The sequence below is a fragment of the Podarcis bocagei genome, assembly GCF_964188305.1.
Source record: "Podarcis bocagei genome assembly, chromosome: 11".
NCBI lineage: Eukaryota > Metazoa > Chordata > Lepidosauria > Squamata > Lacertidae > Podarcis > Podarcis bocagei.
This window is the reverse complement of record NC_138136.1, coordinates 2,232,574-2,257,253: the sequence shown is the minus strand read 5'-3', so window position 1 is coordinate 2,257,253 and position 24,680 is coordinate 2,232,574. Positions and strand designations below refer to the sequence as shown.

The 24,680-nt window shown below is 40.8% G+C and overlaps 1 protein-coding gene across 1 annotated transcript in view; it reads left to right on the top strand.

Moving 5' to 3' along the window:
- Positions 1 to 627: 627 nt before the first annotated feature.
- TRPM3 (transient receptor potential cation channel subfamily M member 3) overlaps positions 628 to 24,680 on the top strand; it is a gene marked incomplete at its 5' end in the record, with an annotated part of 449,010 nt that continues 424,957 nt past the window's right edge. The window contains one exon of the mRNA XM_081213521.1: positions 628 to 853. Coding sequence (XP_081069647.1) covers positions 830 to 853 — 24 coding nt within the window. The remainder of the gene's footprint in view (positions 854 to 24,680) is intronic.

Genomic DNA, 24,680 nt, shown 5'->3' with positions numbered 1-24,680 from the left:
GATCCCAACACAGCCAGCACTTCTCTGTTTTCATCAATTCAGAAATAAATAAATTAAAGATACTGTTATATTAATTAAGCACTTTTCAGTGTTCATCAGCTCAGAAATAATGAAATAGCCTGTTAGTGTTAATTCTTCCGACCATTGGTTACCTATATAGTGCCATTCCCTGTGTCAAATGGTACACATTTATTTCAAGTAACAACTCACTCTGTGGAGAAAAATACATGGCAGTGTGCTAAGGGGAAATTTGTTTCCTTAAGAATCCAGCAAATTTCAACCAACAAAACTGCTCAGTCTACAAACAGATGCAGACCCAAAGGTTTTCTTATGTCTGAAAGCATTTAACACCATTATTAATAATGTGGCGTAGTTCACAGAGCACTTTAAAACCAGCTGGGATAATTATCACCTAGTTTTAAAAGCAATATAAGCACCCAGATGAGGAAATTGATCAGTTTAACTCAGGTGACAGATGGCAGCCCCCCACTTCCTCATGAATTGATTATCTCCACAGCTGACAAAAACACGAGGGTTTTATTGTAAGAGTCAGCTTAGGCACAGGGTGATTAGGGCTTCATTCCCACATCTGCAGCTCAATAGGCAGCAATGTCAGAGAAGAGCAGATCAGCCAAAGCCAGTCACTCCAACCTGTGGCAGAAGCAACACGCCAGAAGTCTTAACACACTCCTTGCTCTCCTCACCTGCACAGCTGAATGCAGATCTGCTGGCTAAACTTGCACTTTTGCTGTATGTAGACTTCACAGAATGAAGAACAGACAAGTGGATTCGTACTGGTCAAACTGTTAAATAAAGCTCACCTGCCCCAATGAAGAACAAACCAGCCAATTTGGTGAGTCTTGCATTTCTCTGGAAAGTTCTGAAATTAGATTAACATTTATTTAAGGGTTGTCAGATCAAGGGTGGGATGAGACCTCTGGGCCTTTGATAGTGGAGAACAGAGGATTTTAGCAACATTGACTTTTCCCTTAATTGTAGAGCGATGATTAGAGAAGCTGCGCCTGATGCAATTTTCTGTTTGACACAGCTTTTTATGTCACTGATTTTACGAATCCTAAATCTAGAGCAAACTCCAGGGTTTAAAATGATTTGCAAATGAAATCTGAAATACAGTACAAATTCAAAGCAAATAATCTGGTGAATGATTGTTCAGAAATACTGCCAGGAAATATCAATAGGATGCAATAATAACATGCAGTCAGTTCTGAATCTCTGGGGTTCTCCAGATTTCTGGGCATGGGGGAGAAGACAATCCCTTGTGAGTGTTTCCTAATTCAGTATAGTTCTACCAGGGAATATGATGCAACTGCAAAAAATACAAATTATAATACATGAGAACAGTTTATTCTGAAATAATCAGTGGACTATATATTATAGTAGCATGTTATTATGTCCAGTGTTAGGTCAGTGTATTATATGTTTATTATTTGTTCAGATTCTTTATATATCCATTAGTATATATTAATAAAACAAATAATTTCACAAATATATGAAAAAGTATGACATTGTAAGCTATAAAATATCAATTTATCTGCTATATGACTGAATATCACTGTACAATTGCAAGTCAATGATATATTGTATTATTTTGGAACAATAGAGTTTACACTGTATTGAAGCTTTCTAGAATTTAAATATTGCCTGTTGGCCTGTTGGCCAGCAACAACAAAAAGCCTGGATTATTTAAAGTTTTTCCTACAGTTATTTAGAAATGTACCTACACTATTATAGAGCTGGTAAAAATAAGGTCACCATCCAGGGTAAGTTAAGCACTGTTAATTCTAATTGATTCTTAATAGGACAGTTAACCATGTGCTTCATTTTTTCTTTGTTAAGTAAACAGGGTTTAAAAGTGCTTACTTTTGGCAGTTTTTTTGCGCCTTTGGAATTGTATTTTGCAATATTCAGGCAGAATTACTACAGTTCTGAGAACAGTCTCAGTTAACACAGCGTTTCATAAGAAACGTAATATGGTAAAGACAAATGGCAAATGTTACACTGTAATCTTTCTGGACTTGATGCATTTTATTATTACATTGACAATATTTGAGAAAAGTAAGTTTTCTGAACAATTAAAAAATAGGTAAATTTAAAACTTGATATGCCATTACAGTTTCTGTTTGTTATTTTTCCTAGTTTCCTGATCACACAATTTTCGGCAAAACACTTTTTTGGTTTATTTGTTTTTTGTGAGTCCAGTGTTTTAAAGTCACCTACTGCAAGAGCAAGTTAGCAAAATATGTTTTAGTCATTTATTTGTGGGTTAATAAAATCTGTGGGATAGATGAAACAGAGTCAGATTATTTCACATACATATTAATTTTATACCCGAAAACAACAATTACATATTGGATCCCACCCCTACCCCCCAATTTTATTTACAATCCTGGCTGCATTTACTGCAATTGGAATCTTTTTCTACACTTGCTTGATAGCTCATTTAATTGTATTTCAAACCTGAAATGCCAAAACTCTCCAGTAATGCAATCCTATACATGTCTACTCAGAAATTAGCTCCATTGCGGATTGCATCTTAATTTTCCTAGCCAATAGACCAACCTTCATCTCCAACTTTGTGGCCTCCAGATATTTTGGAATGAAACTCCCGTAAACCACCATCAGCATGACTGGGAGAGATTCAGAGGGACTGACCTACATAGTTTGGTACATTAAGAGAGTTTGAATTTGTCATGTAGGTTTCTTTGTTTCTTTGTTTATCTTCCTAATTAGAATTGGAGTTTCCTGTCTTGTATTATGCTCATTGGATAAGTTTGTTTTGGTTCTAAAACTAGACTCAGGTGAATTTGCCTTTAAGTAGTTTACATCAGTACAGATATATGTTGCAATTTCAAGTGAAAATAGTAAATGTTATTTGCTTTACAAGGTTCAAAAATGCTTTTTAAAGCACATTTCTCTCTGTTAACTTGGGGAAGTTAATGACTTCATCACCTTTTTGTTCTTTTAATGCAGACATTTGCAAAATATGTGGTGATTATGAATTCAGCTGTTAGTTGTTAGTGCTGCTTTTGATGACTTGATAAACTCTGCAGCAATTTGTATGTTGTAAACAGAGGATTTAATTTAAAGCTTAAATGAGAAGCAGCCACTAAGAGGATAGTCTGCAAAGCAAAAAACACCTGTTTTCCCCACATCTTCCACAAAGAACTTGAAAATAACGAAAATACCGGAAAATACCAGTAACAACAGAATTGCGTCCTGGTGGGCTTTTCTTAGCCATGCCATGCAATTGACAGTTTTCTTTCTCAAATATCCATTAACAAGACTGTAGAATCTGGATCACCTTGGAAGAAAACATAGCTTGTATTAGGTGATATTTCCATTTATATTTCTTACTAATTAATGAAAACTTTAGCTTTCTGGTACAAACTACAATTAGAAAATCTTCCACTGAAAGTTATAATTACAACACAGTAAACTACATTGACCACAAAAAGCTGTAGGTAAAACTTGCACTAACTGCTTCCCTAGTGTGAAGCAGAAGTTGCACAAAGACAATTTCTGACAATAACTGAGCCTTGGTAGTCAGCATCTACAATCAGTAACCTGTTGAAGTATTTGTATATTTCACTAACATATACCAATACTTCACAAATGTAGGTGTTGTTACTAATATTATATTGCAAGCAAACAAATATTGTCAGAGGTAGGCATACCATATCAGAAAAATTGCCTTCCCTTTTTCGGTACAAAAGTTTCAGACTGAGATAGAGAAAAGCACACCTTGTGTACAAAGTACATCAGTAGTTTTTGCCAGCTTAGCTTTGTTTCATTCTCTCACCTCATCATTCAGAGTTTTAGAGACAGACTTTTTGAGCGAAATCCTTTAAGCATGCAAACTTGATCAAGTATTTCAACATAAGTAACAGATTAGCAGTGTATTTTTTATCAGGACTAATAGAGAGGATGTGCATGGAAACAGGCCTGTAACAGATGAAACAGGCCTTTCACACATGCAAGGTAGCTATTTGGACAAGTTGATATAGGTGATCGGAGATTTTATCAATGGATCATAGAATCATAGAACTGTAGGGTTGGAAGAGACCATGAGGGTCTAGTCCATGGGTAGGCAAACTAAGGCCCAGGGGCCGGATCCGGCCCAAGCGCCTTCTAAATCCAGCCTGCGGTCAGTCCGGGAATCAGCGTGTTTTTGCATGAGTAGAATGTGTCCTTTTATTTAAAATACATCTCTGGGTTATTTATGGGGCCTGGGAATTCGTTCATTTTTTCCTTCAAAATATAGTCCGGCCCCCCACAAGGTCTGAGGGACAGTGGACCGGCCCCCTGCTGGAAAGGTTTGCTGACCCCTGATCTAGTCCAACCCCCTGCAATGCAGGGATCTTTTGCCCAAAGAGGTGCTCGAACCCTGAGCCCTGAGAATAAGAGTCCCATGATCTACCAACAGAGCTATCCAAGCTACTGTAGCACAGAGAGAAGCTTAGTCAACTGAAAGCTAGAAACCAGGGAATATATTTCACTAATCAGCTTCTTCCTGTCTCTAGCATTCCAAACCAATGATACTTTGCTCAAAGCCTCCATCCAACATAGATGCCTAGGCTGAGAATCCTTTGTTTTCTCCTGCTGGCAGGTCCACCCTGTGACAGCTATGTTCTGGGAGGTTCCCATTGTTGGAGGAATGGGAAGGCAACTCTTCCCGATTCCCCCTTTCCCTTACAACCCCAGAAATCTGCTCCAGAGGGTTGGGTGATTCTCCTGAGCATTGTGGGGTAACTGAAGGAGGAAGGATGAATAAGCAAAAATTGCTTTTCCCCACCCTTCAAGCAACATGGTCATCTGTTGGATCTTGGTCTTGTCCATAAATGGAAGAAGCCCTTCCTTTTGAAGCCTAGTTAGGATCCAAGCTAAAGCCTCCCATTAAGGGGCATTATACATGCACTCCTTGCATACAGACCACTTCATTACGGTTGCAAATACCCGAATGCATTTTTTTAAATGTTCTTTTTTTGGGCGGGGGGCAATTCAACACTACTAGGGAGTATAATGTGAAGGATAGAACTTTGACAATAAAGAATAGTGCTTTGTGTTAGCATATTGATTATAGAAGAATATGCTTGAGAAGCTTTTATCCTGTTGAACAGTGTATGTTCAGCTAACATATTAACTATCTGTTGAACTAAATGAACACAAAGGAAATTTAATACTTTTCTCTAAGCAATAGCCTCATAAAATTATTGTGGTATGTTTCCTAGGTGCCCTCTTGCTTGTATTTGTTAGTCAATACTTGCTCTTTCTGTCCTTTGCTGTGTTTGACTGGCCACAGAGTGGCAATGCAGCCTCGAGAGAAGGCATCACTCCACACCAAAAGCAATGGAGTCAAGGTGACTTGCCAAAACTTTCGAAAAGGAATAAAATGTCTTACACTTCTTTCACCTTATGGATAAAGATATTCAAAACAACAAGATAGAAGATATTTCAACTCATAAGAGTAGCTCAGAGAATAGTGTGACTCAAAATAATTTTTTAGCATGAATGAAAAGCTGCACTTACCACACACACACACACACACACACACACACGACTTGCCACTACAAACCAGAGGATACCGCCAATGAGAAATGAAACTGGCAGAGCAACTAAGCACTGCTTACATTGCTGAAGGTACTCCAGGCTGTTGATCTACTGCTATGCTGAATTAGAATTTTCATTCTCTAGGGTTTTAAAAATATTTTAATGCATGTACAATGTACAATTGCCATGTTTTGGAGGGCGGCAGGTTCTGTCCTTACAAATGCATATTCCCTGTAGCTTTTGAAAATACCCCTGTAGATGCAGTTGGCTTTGCAAAGAGCTCTGGAGGAGCAGGGCGCCCAGAAGTGCCAAGAGATCTGTCCACACATTCAATAGCACACACTGGAATTATTCCAAGTGGGTAGTGAATGCATATATGTTGGGAGGGCAAAGCCTACTATCATGATGGTGCCCCCCCATATATATTCATTGCCTGAAAAGGATTGTTTCTTTCTTTCTTGGACTGCCAGCGGGAGTCCGCACTTTCATTCTGCAAATGGAAGGGTTCCTCCCAGTTATGGAAGGAAATGAAGAACTCCAGCAGATGCTCCCACTAGTAAAAGAGGGAAAGGTCATCACTACTAAATTGAATTTAGGGGGCAGCGGGGACTGGACAACAGACTTGCAAAAGGCAAGACAGACAAGGGAAGGGGCGAGGAGACATAGACGAGGGAGATCAGTTCAGGCCAGGGTGATCTTCTTTCTTGTGTTCTTGCTCCAGTAGTGGTGGGTGTAGCCAGTGCATGGGGTACCTTTCTGCAGGCCCAGGGCAACCCGCCATGGAAGCAGAGTTCTTGCTGGCAGGGAGGGGATAGGAAAGCAAACTCTCTGCAGCTGCTCAATGATGGATGATGATCCTCCCAGGAGAATAGCAGTCCAGCATTTGGGTGGCCTTTGGCACCCTGGCTGATGGCAGAGAGGGCAAGCTTCTGTTGCCCTTCAGCTCTGGAAACTATGGCAATGGTCAGTTGGACCCAAGTGTTTTTTCTGACAAGCAGACTAACTGGTGATTGCTGACATGGCTGTTTCTAGATTCCCAGTATATCGCTGAATATTAATCTATTAATTAAAGTTCTTTAAACAGGTGCTAAGCTAGGGCACCTAGTACCATTCTGTCATGCCAGTACATGAAATTGTTTCCTCCAGATGGTCAGGCGAGTGAATGTCTTTCTGCAAGGATTCCCTCTTGAGATCCTGCTTAGCCCTCTTTAGTTGCAATACTCATTTAAATAATTCTGCATTTTGCACAGAAACTGGGTTAAACGCTATTATGTGACTTGCAAATTACACTTCCATTGCACTTTCTGCAATCTAACATTTATATCAGCAACAGCAGGTCTCAAATTGCTCAAAATGTTCATGTTAGCCATGAAGATTCCACTGGCAGATGTTAACATGGTACATAAGTGGTTAAATGAAAACTGAGTGGCGTATATCTACATACAATATTTTGGGAAATAAACATAGTAGAATAATGAGGTTTTGCATTATCCCCCATTCCTGGTATCCTGAGTCTTAATTTGTTTTTAAAATATTTGCTTGTTGATTTTGGTGGAGAGTTTATTTGTGCTACACTTTCTTTGTTGGTGTTGACCTTTAAAGCCCTAAACGGCCTTGGTCCTGTATACCTGTAGGAGCGTCTCCACCCCCATTGTTCTGCCTGGACACTGAGGTCCAGCTCCGGGGGCTCTTGGCGGTTCCCTCACTGCGGGAAGCAAAGTTACAGGGAACCAGGCAGAGGGCCTTCTCGGTAGTGGCGCCCGCCCTGTGGAACACCCTTCCATCAGATGTCAAGGAAACATACAACTATCTGACTTTTTCAAGACATCTGAAGGCAGCCTTGTTTAGGGACGTTTTTAATGTGTGATGTTTTATTCTGTTTTTAATCTGTTGCCAGAGTGGCTGGGGAAACCCAGACGGATGGGCAGGGTATAAATAATAAATTAGTATTATTATTATTGTTTCTTGTGATTTCTATCCAATGTTCTTCATGCTTAGAGGAAACCCATTGAAATTAATGACATGTCTAATGTAGAAATAAAAAAATTCCTTCTAGTAGCACCTTAAAGACCAACTAAGTTAGTTCTTGGTATGAGCTTTCACTTCTTCAGATACACTGAAACAGAAGTTGCCAGATCCTTCTATATAGTGAGAAGGTGGGGAGGGGTATTACTCAGAAGGGTGGTGGGAATGGGAGATTGGCAGATAGCTGAGATGAGCCTGTTGATGACAGGCTCATCTCAGCTATTCATCTCATGGGAGGCTCATCTCCCATTCCCACCACCCTTCTGAGTAATACCCCTCCCCACCTTCTCACTATATAGAAGGATCTGGCAACTTCTGTTTCAGTGTATCTGAAGAAGTGAAAGCTCATACCAAGAACTAACTTAGTTGGTCTTTAAGGTGCTACTGGAAGGAATTTTTTTATTTTGACTATGGCAGACCAACACGGCTACCTCTCTGTATGTCTAATGTAGGTTCAATTAATTTGAATGGGTTGCCTCCGAGTATAACTTAGTTATCATTCCGTAAATAATAAAGGATGGGGAAGAGTCAGCTTTATTTTTCATCATAAACCTTTTGCAAAATAAAGCTTCCCTCCTTTTTTCCTTTTTTTTTTACATGCACAAGAGTTCTGTTTAATGTTATATTCCATATCTATAATCCAATTTATTCCGTCCTTGCTTGTACAAATATAATTACTTGAACTAACATTCAGAGGAGGGTTGCCGAATTATAAATGTAGAGAATAAAACTTTAAATTAAGAAATCATAAGCTCCCCTGCTCCACATCTTTTGCACCGAATGAAATCTTATCTTAAATTCAAACCTTAAAGTCCTTGCAGATGTTTGTTCTGCAGTTTATGATCTCATCTCTTCTAGCGCGCACCTGTACTTTAGTCCAATTAAGCTCTAATTAACAGGAGAACCTCTGCTTCTTAATGGCAGCGTTGGAGGGTTTTCTCCAGGTGAAGTGTTTTGCACTCAGCACCTCGCTGCCTCCTGCAATCCATGCCTGAGTGAGAGCCAGGTACCAAGACGAACTGTGAGTGAAGCCTGTTCCCCCCTGTCCCTGGGGGAAACTTGGAAGGATAATTACCCTCAATCATCCTTGTTTTTCCTTCACCAATGATCACCGCCGTCATGTTGGCTGCCACCATTAAGGCAGAGTGGAACGGGAAGCCATCACATGGTTCCTTTGATCTTGTGTTGTGCTAATGCAGGCTTCCTCAACCTAGGCCCTCCAGATTTTTTGAGGCTACAATTCCCATCATCCCTGATGACTGGTCCTGCTAGCTAGGGATCATGGGAGTTGTAGGCCAAACCATCTGGAGGGCTGAGGTTGAGGAAGCCTGTGCTAATGGTTCATTACCCCACAGACCAACAACTCCAAGGGAATTAGCCTGGGTTAATTAGTTTTTTAAAACACATGCTAATTTTCTAGACTTAAGAGTTATCTGATACAGAACTCAAGATGTTTGCTCAGCTACATCAATTCTTTCACACATTCTAATTCCAGAGAATTAACAGCATCTAGCACACAGCTCAAACACACCTGGGTCTTGCATCCATTTTAACACGCAGGATCTGGCATCCAGCTTAACACTCGGGGCTTAATTAAATCCTGCCACTCACTGGACACAATTAAATTCTAAGATGCAGATATACTGAAGGATTTGAGAAGACTATTCATGTACTCAACTACAGCTATAAGGATGCTGCTTGCCCAGAGATAGAAACAGGAGAAAATGCCAACGAAAGTGGATTGGCAGATGAAATTATTAGAGTATGCAGAGATGGCAAGACTGACAGGGAAAATCAGAAATGAGGAAGATCAAAACTTCAGTAGGGAATGGGACAAATACAGACTGTATGTAAAAGAACACTGTAATCACTTGAGTTGTTTGGCAAGCTTTTAGTAACTCTTGCAATGCTAGAAACACTTTGGAGGACTGTAATGTGGAAAAACTATAATATGCAGCTGATTTAGATATATAAAGGACCCATGGAGGGGAGGAGGGAAGCCCTAAGATTTGGAAGAATCTTGTTTGATTTTAAAATTTAAATGTGGTACAGTAAATGTGAGATTTATTTTGTAAAATCAATAAAAATTCTAACATGTACTGAGTTCAGAAATTAAAATCTTGCCCCAGTTTTAACACACACACCAAACCCACAGAAGTCTGACCTCCATAAACAGATAACATTATATTATCTAATAGTACCTAATGTATGCATCAAAGCAGCGCTAAGCAATGTTTACTTTGATGCTGTTATTCCTTTATATGGAATGCAAAGGGTCAATTAGATTATAATAATAATAATTTATTATTTATACCCCACCCATTTGACTGGGTCTCCCCAGCTACTCTGGGCGGCTTCCAACCAAATATCAAAAACAATACAGATTGAAGACAGGGGTGCCCCCAGGTACTCGATTCAGCCCTGCCTGCGACCCCCCTCTCTCACCTTCCTGCCCCCAACACCAATCAATTTTACTTGATGAAAAAGATGAAAAACGATGAGCTCTTGGCAAAGGATTTACAGCAGAGGCAGTTTCTGAGAAAGGGACTGGTGGTGTCACAGAGGTGCTCTTGCAATACTTCAAATAATGTTGTACAATGTTGATGTAATGGCTTGGGTCTCTCCCACACACGTGAGATGACGCCGGCAGTTACTTATTTCAGATTTATTAGTCAAATCAAAAGGTCGGAGCTCAGCTAATCTCCATTATCCTCAGAAAGCACAGATGCCGGAACTCCCCCCCCCAACAGGAAAACCCCCACCTTCTCTTCCTGTCCTTTCCACGCTTCTTGGCCAGTCTTATGAGCTACGAGATTTTGGAGAAAGCGCTCCCTGTATTCCTGAGTCTGAGCCAGGCATAGGCAAACTCCGGCCCTCCAGATGTTTTGGGAATACAATTCCCATCACCCCTGACCACTGGTCCTGTTAGCTAGGGATCATGGGAATTGTAGTCCCAAACATCTGGAGGGCTGGAGTTTGCCTATGCCTGATCTGAGAGGACAAGTTGCATTCTTTCACTCTGGCTCTCTCTCTCATTTTCCCTGTGTCCAGAGATCAGGTTATGGCTGCTCCCTGCTGCCTCTCCCTCCCCTCTGCATTCCCCTCTTATCTGCTCTCTCTCTATGCCTGTGTTCTCATTGCCTCAGTTACAGATGGGTAGCCGTGTTGGTCTGCCATAGTCAAAATAAAAAAATTCCTTCCTGTAGCACCTTCTTTAAGGTGCTACAGGAAGGAATTTTTTTATTCTCATTGCCTGTCAGTGAAGGAACGGAGCTGACAGTTGAGCATGGTGAGTCCGCAATAAAGCACAAATGCAAAATGAATACATAGCACATGTAATTACCTAAAAGTATACACAGTAGAACTGTGTAAGTACTAAGAATATACACAGGAGCATTGTAATTATGAAGAAGGAATGTTATATAATAAGACTAGATGTTCTTTAGCTGTCAAGGTTAAAAGTATTTACTAAAGAAACCACAGAGCCTAGGGCTTGCCGATCAGAAGGTCGGCAGTTCGAATCCCCGCGACAGGGTGAGCTCCCGTTGCTCGGTCTCTGCTCCTGCCAACCTAGCAGTTCGAAAGAACGTCAAAGTGCAAGTAGATAAATAGGTACCACTCCAGCGGGAAGGTAAGCGGCGTTTCCGTGCGCTGCTCTGGTTCGCCAGAAGTGGCTTAGTCATGCTGGCCATATGACCTGGAAAGCAAAATGAGCGCCGCAACCCCAGAGTCATCCATGACTGGACCTAACGGTCAGGGGTCTCTTTACCTTCTTTACCTAAAGAAACAAATGTGCTTCTCTTCATGAAGTGACAAATTAAAACACCATGGGCAGGCCAGCTCTTTCAAAGTAGTGAATTCTTTAAATACACAAACAGTAAGTCTATAAAGTTTTGGCACTATTTGTCTCTCAGTCTACAACAGATTCAATAAATAGTGGTTATTCAGTAGTCATTGCAAGCAATCATTCAGGTCATCTGTATTTCCAAATATTTGCATGAATTTTATTTCTGCTTTAGTTAGAAAGGGGGGAGGTCTTGAAATTATGAAACATTATGGGTTTTTTTTAAAAAAAAATATTTCAGTGAGCAGATAACCTGCAATAAATTACATTGTGAACTTCACACTAATTTGTATGCACTTCCTGGGAAAATAAATTCTGCATGGGCTCATATTGTCTCCCAGAACCTCTGATTCACTAAGGAGGTTTCAAATTCCATTTTCGTGCATTTGCAGCCCCTCAGGAGCTCTTTCCTTTGTCCTCTTCTTATTGACTTTCCAGAGTTGTTATTTGTCATGTATAGTATTGAGCACTTTCATCTTCTTTCATACAGCTATGATCTTATTTTCCTGATAAAAATTTAAATCACAAAATACAGATTACTCTCATCACTTCATTGTAACAGTAATCATTAAACAATAACAGCGACTGTTAAACTACTTGCGACTAAAAATACATCTGCAGAAAACCCACATGCTGTACCTCAAGACTCAGGCATGAATTGTGTAGGTACATTTATTTTTAATTACAGCCTGGCATTAATGTGGCATGTGATAATGTTGGCTTTGTTAAACCTTTGTTACAGAGAGCAGATACAAAGACTTGGTAGACAAGCATTTTTAAATATGCACATCTTTGAAAGGTTTCACTTTCTTTTTCTGATTTTCTGTTGACATGTCAAAATTTCCATGACGGGGAAAATTAAGTCTATGGAGATATTTTAAATGTTTGTATAGCGGTTCTCCATAGGTCATATTATATACTTAGGTTTCGCAGTGCTATCTGCAGAGGATTCTGGTTATGGGCCTCATTAAATTAAGTCCTACTCAGAGTAGGCTCATTAAAATAAATGAGCCCAAGTTAATCATTCCATTACCTTCAATAGGTCTACACTGGGTAGAACTAGTTTTGAATAGCACCTCATGTGTACTCTCCATATATCTTGTCTGAATGACTTGGCCATTCACATTCAATATAATTACTCCACTATAGGTTTTAATTTATGTGGCATCATTAGCCATCAAGCTGAACTAGTCTTCCTCAACCTGATACCCTCCATATGTTTTGGACTACAACTCACATCAGTCACAGCCAGCATGATGAATGCTCAGAGATAGGATCAGATCGCCCAGTGGTGCAGAGGACACAAATAGTCACTTGGAAGGGGAATTGTTGTTGCTTAGGGCAAGGTGATGGTGAAGGGCTGTGCAGATGCACCAGCAGGAGTTCGGGTTTGGCTCTACTGGCGCACTCACACAGCCCTGACTCTCCGCTACTCCTGGCTAGGGATGATGGGACTTGTAAATTGCAGGCCACAAGGTTGCAGGCGGCTGCATCAATGGTTTAGTGAGTTATGAAAGAGTCTAGCCTCCTTCTGGGCAAGCACCTTCAACTCTTCTCATGTGCAGCCAAGAGGAGAAGCTCAGAAGCTTCCAGTTCCACTTTAGGTTAACCACAGTTTCTTTTCATCCAGACTGACAAACTGTGGTTGACATTAACTATGGTAGCTCATCCTCCAACCTATGAGCTGCTGTAGGAGGACAGATTTGCTTCCCTTACAGCTAGCCATGGACAAATCTGTCAGTTTTAGTTTCTTTCCATTTCCCAGTTCTCCAGTTCTCCATATTTTTGTATCAGTTTGCAAATGTTTCTTTTGTTCTCAAGAAAATTTGTCAGCATTTTAAGGCATTTCTCCCCTGATATACACATTTTGCTTGATATACACATTTTTAAAGCAATTTCCCATAATATAATGCATTTTATATGTTAATTTCCCCTAATATATGCACATTTATGCACACTTTCCCCTAATATATTTATGTTTCTAAGTACACATTTAGCAATAAATGTAGCTTGATAGTGATGACATAAGCTACTGGTGAAATACAAAGAAAGAAAGAAAGAAATAGTTGCCAAGTTTATTGCAGGTTTCTGAAATTGGCCCTAACAAGTAACTATAATGGAGGGAACTTTCTATAACTCATCCATTTCACAACCCACAACTTCCTTAGTGATAATATAAGTGCAGATATGTTACCTTTTGTTATACCTTGTGCTATAGCTCTGTAGCATTGTCCTATGTATGTACTTTATGATATCAAGAACAAATTTATTTTTAAAAAGATATTGCCACCAGCTTGGGGAAATCAAGAGTATATTGTCTCTCAGCTGTTCATATGATGGACATCTAGACCTGCGGGGTGGGGGGGAATAACAAATGAGAAAATAGAAGCTATTACAGATTCTTAGTGCCCTGTATGTTTTAATTGTGTTTAATATTCCAGTCAAAAGACACTAACTGAAGCATAATGAAGCCAAATAGTATCTATAGGCCCCATCTCCATGACAACAAGTTTTACTGTTTAAAATTATAAATTGGATAGGCTGAGAGACATTGAATTTTGGTAAGGGAAAATGTTAACTTCTTAAATTGATTGACTTAGGCTCTTCACTTACAAGTTGGAACTTTCTCAGTGATTAATACTGCAAAAAGAAGCCTATTTTAATCAGAAACTTTTCAATGGCAGACGTTCAAGTGATTTGAAGAAAAGAGAACCTTTAATAGCTGCAGCCATTCTGGGTCTGTTTACTTCCTTTTCCTCTTCAGTCCTTCTAGCAGTGGATCTGTGTCCATCGCCGCCGCCTACTGGTTTGCTCTTGCCTCTTCGATTTTTGTGTCACTGGCTTCTTTTTCCATTCCATGCTCATTTTCAGCTTATTTGGTGCTTTCAAATAATTGCATTCTCTTACTTCTCTTCTGCCTCTTAATGCTGCATGTTTTCTTCAGTCTTCAGATATTCCCAGAAAGGTTTCTAAACCTTGAATAAATCCTTCTGCCCGTTGCTTCTGTTTTTTAACTTTGTAGCCCCATCATTGCTTTGGGGCCCCCTACAATTTTTCCCCCGCAGGGCTAAAATTCTCAGATTGGTTTAACAGCTGGTTATACTGTGGGAATCATAGCTCCATGAGTGGAAATGGGGTGGGGTGGAGGTGTCTCAGCAGCCTTAACGAACTGCAGCTCCCAGGAGTTTTGGGGGAAATCATGACTCTTTGAAGTGAGACAATATTGCATTACAGTGGTACCTCGGGTTACAGACGCTTCAGGTTACATATGCTTCAGGTTACAGACTCCACTAACCCAGAAATAGTGCTTCAGGTTAAGAACTTTGCTTCAGTTTAAGAACTTTGCTTCAGGATGAGAACAGAAATCGTGCTCTGGTGGTGCGGCGGCAGCGGGAGGCCCCATTAGCTAAAGTGGTGCTTCAGGTTAAGAACAGTTTCAGGTTAAGAACGGACCTCCGGAACAAATTAAGTACTTAACCCGAGGTACCACTGTCCATGTACAGTGCAGATGCAGCCTAATGGAGAAAGAGGGACCTCACATCTAATCCCTTGTGCAGGACATGCATAGAATTTGCTGCTTGTTCTGGGATGGTCCCTGCGTTTTGTAGTTTCTGAAAAAGATATTTTTAAAAACAAGTGCTTCTTATTCGAGTTGAATATTTTCTTGCTATTGTTTCACCAGCACCTGTTTAAGACATAAATAAAAAGGTGCTTCCACAAAGTTATCCACTGATTATCTCCACATGGGAGTTGTTGGTACCCAGTATAGTAATATAGCACATTGTTTTTGTACATATTGCAAGAGTGATCTTAAACGACATGCTGCAAGATTCCTTGCTGGTATATAGGTAAGACCCCAAGGCTATGGAAGTTTATTTGGGTACAAATCCCATTAAATGCAGAAAGAGTTCTTCCTTCAAGGAAACAAACATGCACAGAATCAGGCTGCAGGTTCAATTTTTCTTTTTTTTTAATTTATAAATTTCATACATGTGTAGTAAATGTAACCACCCACTAAATAACCTGATCACTATATTCTTTGGCTTTATTGATTTCACACATTATAAAATTGGCTGTATACAATTTTTTTTGTTCTATACAGCAAAGCAAAGCAGCAGCAGCAGCAAGTTATATATAGTTTAAATTACTACCTACCTACCTACATAGATGGTTTGATGTTCTATAGACAACTAGATAAACATCTTATGTAGGCAAGTTTATTATTATGAACAAATACTACTGAGCAGGAAGGAGATTGGAACAATCATACCATTTTGCCCTCCAGGTAAATGCATGTATATGAAGCAGCCATTTGTTTCCATAATCTAATTTGTATTCAGATCTTATTTTTTCTAATATTACATGGGCGTCAGATTATTTTTGGACATCTGAAGTTATGTGTAGCATACTACATTGTATAGGGGAGGGCTGGAACACTCATATTAATTTGTCTCCTAAAATGATTTATTTGTATATGTGCAACCATCTGTACTCTTGATCCTATTTGTATTCTGCCTTTCTAAACTAATATTATATGGTCATCAGATTATTTGGGGACATCTGAAACACACTTCCCACTTGCTATTTTGTGAGTAATCAGAAGCTAAGCATTGTTGTTGTTTAGTCATTTAGTCGTGTCTGACTCTTCATGACCCCGTGGACCAGAGCATGCCAGGCACTCCTGTCTTCCACTGCCTCCTGCAGTTTGGTCAAACTCATGTTCGTAGCTTCAAGAACACTGTCCAGCCATCTCATCCTCTGTCATCCCCTTCTCCTTCTGCCCTCCATCTTTCCCAACATCAGGGTCTTTTCCTGGAAGTCTTCTCTTCTCATGAGGTGGCCAAAGTCTTGGAGCCTCAGCTTCAGGATCTGTCCTTCCAGTGAGCACTCAGGGCTGATTTCCTTCAGAATGGAGAGGTTTGATCTTCTTGCAGTCCATGGGACTCTCAAGAGTCTCCTCCAGCACCATAAGTCAAAAGCATCCATTCTTCGGCGATCAGCCTTCTTTATGGTCCAGCTCTCACTTCCATACATCCCTACTGGGAACACCATAGCTTTAACAATACTGATCTTTGTTGGCAAGGTGATGTCTCTGCTTTTTAAGATGCTGTCTAGGTTTGTCATTGCTTTTCTCCCAAGAAGCAGGCGTCTTTTAATTTCATGGCTGCTGTCACCATCTGCAGTGATCATGGAGCCCAAGAAAGTAAAATCTCCCACTGCCTCCATTTCTTCCCCTTCTATTTGCCAGGAGGTGATGGGCCCAGTGGCCATGATCTTCTTTTTTTTGATGTTGAGCTTTAACATAGCCACCTACGCAGGTTTCAAATGCAGGCAAACCTTGCTGGCCCTCAATTTCCTTCTGCTAAATGGGGCAGTCAGCTCGGACTACCCTGCCGAATTCACCTATTGGTCAGGTTCACGTGCATCCACTATTGACTTTGTATGGATATCTCCTGACCTTACCCCAAAAATATCCAGCTTTAAGGTGGCTACAAGATTGGAGAGTGATCACTTCCCTCTAGAAATTTCCTTGACTCTGGCTGACGAACTTGATAGGCACTCCTTTGTGCACCTATCAAATGATCATCTGGAGATAAGACCTACAGCCCTTAAATGGACCTCCAATTCGGCCCAGCAGTTGAACGAACTTCTCTGGTCTGATCAGCTCCAAATAAAAAGGGCTTCCCTTATGCAGGCGGATGAGCCTCTACCAATATATGACGATATAGTAGAACTTCTAAAACCAACACTAGTCCGGTCCCCCACAAAGCATGGTAAACAGTTTTTCCACAAAAAATGGTTCGATGAGGAATGCAAAAACTTCAAGAATCATCTGTATAATGAATGGTTGGCATACAGAGCATCAAATGACCCCATGCCAAGTAACCGTCTTATCACCCTCAGGAGAAGTTATAAAGCCCTACTAAAGGAAAAGAAGCTTGAGGCAGAAAGAAACAATTGGAACAACCTTTTGATAGCTGCAGAGAATAGAAATCCAGCCTCTTTTTGGCAGTTAATTTCCAGATACCTGGGTAGGCCGCTTGCAAGAATAGAACCCCACATCTCAGCGGACACTTGGGAAAGATACTTCGCCGATCTGTATGCAGCCCATGATGCCTGCGGAGATACGGTGGAGCCGGAAGCACTGCCCGATTGGGACCCAGTTACATGCCCTGAAGTTGAAACTCTCATAGATCAATTTAAAGCAGGCAAGGCCCCCGGTGATGACCTTATATCCATTGATGCCATCAAAGCAAATAAAGATTGGTGGATCCCACTTTTAGCAGCACTTTACACGTATATAAACAAAACAGCAAAATTTCCCTCTAGCTGGAGCTCTGCGTTGATTGTATTAATACATAAGAAAGGCCCACGTACAGAGCCGAGCAACTTTAGGCCAATCAGCTTGCTAAATGTCATTGGGAAGATTTACTCGGGGTACCTACTAAACAAACTATCGAAATGGATGGAGGACGACAATATCATTGCCGATGAACAGGCGGGTTTTCGCCCTGGAAGATCTACTACAGACCAAATATTAACCTTGAATCACCTGGCGGAAAAGTATGCCGGCAAAGCCCCAAAGGTTCTTCATGTGGCTTTTATTGACCTTAAGCAGGCATTTGATCGAATCTCTAGAAAGCAGCTATGGACAAAACTGGCTGCAACAAATATCGATCGTCGTCTCCTTCATCTGATTATCAGCCTCCATACAAACACCTTTCTGAGAATCAGGCTAGACAATAAAGGCCTAGTCTCCAACCCCGTTACCACCACTAGAGGGGTAAGACAGGGTTGTTTATTGGCCCCAGCATTGTTTAACTTTTACATTAACTCACTGGTGACTCACATGGCCAATGATGCTTTCCACCCCCCCAAACTAGCAGGCTGATCTCTGAATGTTCTTCTGTATGCGGATGATGCCGCACTTCTTGCTAGATCCCCTATTGGACTGAGGAGAATGTTGCAAGCTCTACATGAATACTGTGATCAGCATGAGCTCCAACCCAACTATGCTAAGACCAAGATCATGGTCTTCTCTGCCCGACCGAGACTCTATCGATGGTCGATGAACGGGATCCCCCTAGAGCAGGTTAACTGCTTTAAATATCTGGGACAAGTAATACGGTCAAATAGGTCTTTTCTGGCCCATAGAGACTATATAACAACTAATGCATCTAAAGCAGCCATCCAGATTAGATCTCTATATGCTAAGAATCAGGCTCAATCAGTGACGATAGCTTTGAGACTCTTTCAAATGAAAGTCCTCCCCCTTCTTTTGGTGGGCATCTCTTTAGGCTCCCGTAGGGACTTTTTGAAACTGGATTCTATCCAAACGCGATTCCTTAGAGCCATCCTTAGGATTCCCCCCTCGGTAGCGGGTGCAGTTATGAGATTAGAGGTTGGCTGGCAAGCTCTACGGTATGTGGCCTTGAAGACGAAGCTCTGGCTATGGCTCAAGCTTTGTTTTAAACCAGTGGGTATTGCCCCCTTGATATTGAGGGACGATTTCCAATCATCGTGGGAAAGGGAGGTCACTAATGAGGTTCAATCCTGCGGATTGTCTCACCTTTACTTTGAGTCTATGTCGTACAATCAAGCTAGAGCTGTGATCTCCCGGAGACTGAGTGACATTGCTAGACAAGAGGACATAGCCCAGGTAAAACCAGGGATGTTCCTAGGGGACCAGATCTATCGGACCATACCAGCCCCCTACCTTGCAGAAATTCACTATGTGGAATACCGTAGACTTCTTACAGCGGCTAGATTAAATGTCCTTGACTCTGCGATATTGTGGGGAAGGTACAGGGGAGTACCATACGCCCAGAGAACCTGTCATTGTGCCATGGGTGTGGTTGAGTCCACCGAACACATTCTCTTGACTTGCCCTTCTTATGCAGAGCTTAGACAAAATTTTATAGACCCACTTCTATGTCAATTTAGCTCCCTACCCAGAGAAAACCAGGTTTTACACTTGCTGAATAACGTCACTAGAGCTATACCTTCCTTGGTGGCCAAATTTCTTTTTTTAGCTTTTAAGCGTCGCAAGACTTTAATTGATTGTATTGATATGGGGCTATCTGTTTAGCCCATTTTAGTGTTGGCTAAGCTCAAAAATCTTCTTGGATGTTTTAACTGTGTATTGACAATTGTACTTTTTTCTGACTGACGGTCGAATAAAAGGTTGATGATGATGATGATGTTGAGCTTCAGACCATATTTTGCGCTCTCATCTTTCACCCTCATTAAAAGGTTCTTTAATTCCTCCTCACTTTCTGCCATCAAGGTTGTGTCATCTGCATATCTGAGGTTGTTGATATTTCTTCCAGCAATCTTAATTCCGGCTTGGGATTCATCCAGCCCAGCCTTTCGCATGTTGAATTCTGCATATAAGTTAAATAAGCAGGAAGACAATATACAGCCTTGTTGTACTCCTTTCCCAATTGTTGTTCCATATCCAGTCCTAACTGTAGCTTCTTGTCCACATAGAGATTTCTCAGGAGACAGATGAGGTGATCAGGCACTCCCATTTCTTTAAGAACTTGCCATAGTTTGTTGTGGTCGACACAGTCAAAGGCTTTTGCATAGTCAATGAAGCAGAAGTAGATGTCTTTCTGGAACTCTCTAGCTTTCTCCATAATCCAGCGCATGTTTGCAATTTGGTCTCTGGTTCCTCTGTCTCTTCTAAATCCAGCTTGCACTTCTGGGAGTTCTCGGTCCACATACTGCTTGAGCCTTCCTTGTAGAATTTTAAGCATAACCTTGCTAGCGTGTGAAATGAGCGCAATTGTGCAGTAGTTGGAGCATTCTTTGACACTGCCCTTCTTTGGGATTGGGATGTAGACTGATCTTCTCCAATCCTCTGGCCACTGCTGAGTTTTCCAAACTTGCTGGCATATTGAGTGTAACACCTTAACAGCACCATCTTTTAAAATTTTAAGTAGTTCAGCTGGAATACCATCACTTCCACTGGCCTTGTTATTAGCGGTGCTTTCTAAGGCCCATTTGACTTCATTCTCCAGGATGTCTGGCTCAAGGTCAGCAACCACACTACCTGGGGTGTACGAGACATCCATATCTTCCTGGTATAATTCCTCTGTGTATTCTTGCCACCTCTTCTTGATGTCTTCTGCTTCTGTTAGGTCCTTTCCACTTTTGTCCTTTATTATGTAATCTTTGTACAAAATGATCCTTTCATACCTCCAATTTTCTTGAACAGATCTCTGGTTTTCCCCATTCTGTTGTTTTCCTCTATTTCTTTGCATTCCTCGTTTAAGAAGGCCCTCTTGTCTCTCCTTGCTACTTTTTGGAAATATTTTTTGGAAATCTATTTTTTGGAATTATTTTGTGAGTAATCAGAAGCTAAGCATATATATTAGCTTTTCCCAAACTTGGATCTCCAGAAGTTACTGAAATACATCTGCCCTAATCACTGTCTGTGCTGGTTGGGGATGCATGAGATTCTTAATGCCCCATGTTGGACAAAAAGATCCCTGCATTGAGGGGGTTGGACTAGATGACCCTCGGGGTCCCTTCCAATGCCTTAGAATTCTATGATTCTATGATACTTGTGATGGGATGATGAGCTGCTTGTGCGTAAAATCCTAGTCCCTCAGAGTTTGTTCAAGTCCGCAAACCTCTGTCTGTAACGGAGCCCCTTAAGCATGGCTCCGTCAGTCACTGGCAGATTCCGACAGTGGTTGCTTTCGGAATCGCTTCCAACATAAAAGCTCCTTAACGGAAACACGTCTTCTGGACTCACGGCGTGACAGTTTCCGGCGAGGAGTGGGTCTCCCTATGGGAGGTCCAGAAACCTCCCCACTGTTCTCGCTGGAAGTGTCTCTGAGCCATTCCTCCTGCTCACTTTCCCTCAGAGACCCGCCTCTCCCCTGCTGGTTCCCTCTTCAGCTGCCGAGTCTCTCCCAACCTCCGTGAGCCCTTCCACCACCTGTCCTTCCGATGGCAGTTCCCTGACAATACTATTCCAAAAGCAAATAGTTGGAGGAAACCAACCAAGACTGAGGAAAGTTGATATCTATCTATAATGCTTATTACATAGACATGCTACATATTTACTCACTGTCTTCTATATACCGTATGTCCCTATTTACTAGGAGCAGTTCCTGTTTCCTGGTTCTTGCCCCTGGAAAATAAATCATCCTGTTTTGTTCCTGTTTATACGTTTAGGGGAGACAGGGGTATTTGTTTTTTAAAAGTAAGTGCAGTTTATTTATTTATATTTTTAAAATTCTAAGAAAGCATTAGAACATGCTCTGAGAACTGGGGACAAAATCGAAACCTTTCTGAAAAATTGGAGAATAAATTTTGCCACTGCCCAGCTCCCATCCTTTTTTTTCTTTTTTCTTTGGCAAATTGTATATTCAATGAAAATAATGCCTTCTGTGTGGTTAGAAATTCGTGTATGGTCTCAATCTCACAGTGTGTCCTAATTATGTAAGGCAGCCTTTAAAGAGAACTAAAGCGGCAATCCTAACCCCATCTGTGGGTTAAACCACTGAGCCTAGGACTTGCTGATCAGAAGGTTGGCAGTTCAAATCCCCGTGACGGGGTGAGCTCCCGTTGTTCTGTCCCAGCTCCTGCCAACCTAGCAGTTCGAAAGCACGTCAAGTGCAAGTAGATAAATAGGTACCGCTCTGGCGGGAAGGTAAACAGCATTTCCTTGCTCTTCTCTGGTTCTCCAGAAGCAGCTTAGTCATGCTGACCACATGACCTGGAAGCTGTCTGCGGACAAACGCTGGCTCCCCTTGGCCAATAAAGTGAGATGAGCGCCACAACCCCAGAGTCGGTCAAGACTGGACCTAAAGGTCAGGGGTCCCTTTACTTTTACTTAAACCCCACTGAATAGGATTTCTAAGTCGTAGTTAAAATTACACTGTCAGGAAGGAATTCAATGTTGTGTCTGCTGATCGTAAAGTCAGGGCAAGTTTTTCTGCTTGTCAGATAGAATGTTCCCCCTTCCTGCCATGTGCTGTTCTGGAGGGGATTTGGGAGAGGGGAGGGGTGCATAGGAGAGAGAGGAAGCCCCATTGTACTGGGGGGGGGCTTGACCTGGCTTCTGCCACCTTACTGTGTGTAAACTTGAAATCTTATCCGATTTATCTGAGAATAAGCCCCAATCAACACAATGGGACTTACTGATGAAAAGAGGTGCATAGGGTTGGATTACAAATGAATTAAGAAAATGTATCCGCTTAAGTAAATCTGGAAAAAAATTGTGGTAAATATTTTTTTAATTCACTGAATAAATAAAATAGACCAAACTTACCAACCATTTTGCAATTGTACTCAAATGTCACCTCAGTTCTTCTGTCTTCCCTATGCAAGTCAAGATAAGCACAATAATCATTTTTTACATTATGATTCTGGTAAGTTCAACAAATTTAATGTGAATAAAACCAATCTCTCTGCATTATACATTTAAGTAGATAGTTTATCGCTTTTCATGGTTTTTCTTTTATACTGGCGCTCAAAGGTGCAAAAAAAGAAAAACCATCAAAAGAAACAAAGGCAAGTCCTGTCTGTAAATGATAAAACTTAATTACTCAGAGCTGCTGAATGTGCTGAATGTGAAGCTGTTGAGCAGTGAAAATCATGTCCACTGTCTTCCTAGAAGGTCGAAAACCATTTTGGGATTCAGGAAGGGTAGCCTTGGATATTCTTAGGAGGCAGTTTGCTAAGATCCTTGCAAGAATTTTGCCGGCTGAAGTTAATAAAGAGATTTTTTTAAAGAGATTGATAATTTTGGCATCCCTAAAGTCTGCTGGGATCTCCTCTTTCTCCCAGATTTGGAGATACCTGAAGCTCATCTTGAATTTGTTTTTGTGGAATTTCTGAGAGGGCTTCAGCAGCTACGGGGGAGTTGTGGTTAAGGAGATGCTGGTATTGTTCTTTCCAGTACAGTACAATAGCTTTTTAATCTTTTATCTTTTTTATTACAGGCTATGCAAGAAAGAATGCTTGTGCTCTTCTTATTCTTTTGCTGATCTCATAATTGTAAATAATAGGATTACTCTAAAGAAGTATTATTAACTTGTGCTGAACAGAGCTCCAGTCATGCTGGAAAGGGGGAGCAAGAAGGTGATTGTTGTCATTTCCTCCTCCTCCTCCTCCCTGCAGGGTTCCTTCACTCCCTGAAAAGCAGTGTGGGAGGTGGCTCTGAGATCAGCCGGGAGGAGGAATGGGAGACAATCACTTCTTGCTCTTTCCTTCAGTACTAGCCTCTGCAGTATCACTGGTCCCTCTAGAAATGAAGGGAGACCTGTCAGTTGTGGACAGGCACGTCTAGATCCAATATAACAGTGGAAGCCCTGTGTAACCTTAAGGCAATACATACGTTACAAGTGCATACTTTTCAGAATGCATAGTAGATATTTATTTATCCTAGATGTATGCAAACCAAGACAAACCACAAGACCTTTCAATATTGGATTACGAAAAGGAAGTCCACAAAATGTTTGCTACTTAATCTATCTTTTTAGTTTTGTACTTTAATTGTAAAAGTTGTGCATAAGTTCTGAATCTCTCTCTCAAGAATGCTTAAGAGAATGTTTTCCATTAGTCATATTATGTCCTGGGGCCTTATATTCTCATTATCAATTATTTGTTTTTGTTACTCTAGGGCCAAGTGTCATGCAACTCAAATAGAGATTAATGTTTTTTGTGGAGAACATATGTTATCTAATGATAAACTGCAGATTAATGCTAAATCACATGGAAAGAATAAACCATATTATTATACACATTTTGGGGGGGATGGAACCTCAAATGTGTTCTCCCTCTCAAAATAATGCTGTTTTGAACCTAATAAGACAAATTGTTCCCAGTGAAATTTGGTTCACAACTAGATGCTGCTGCTGCTGGTGGTGGTGGTGAAAAGTCGGGCATCACATTATTGTAAGTAAAAGTAAGTGTTTAGCTTATAGCGATACAACAAATACTATGGAAACAACAAACAATGTCATGTAAACATATTATCCTCTTATCAGGTTTTGCTTCATTAGTTTACAGGGATCTCTTTTTCATATTTAAAGTGCACAAAAGTTGAATGTATCTCTCTAGAACAGAATCTGAGAATAAAATAGTATCACACTTCTGGCTTCTTTTCAAATTTATTTCTGCCAGACATTTTCATTAAGTAGTGCTCAAAGAACGTATTTGTTAATTCTATAACTGTTACCATGGCACCCTAAGTTTCTTTACTGTCCTGAGCTGTGACTGTTTT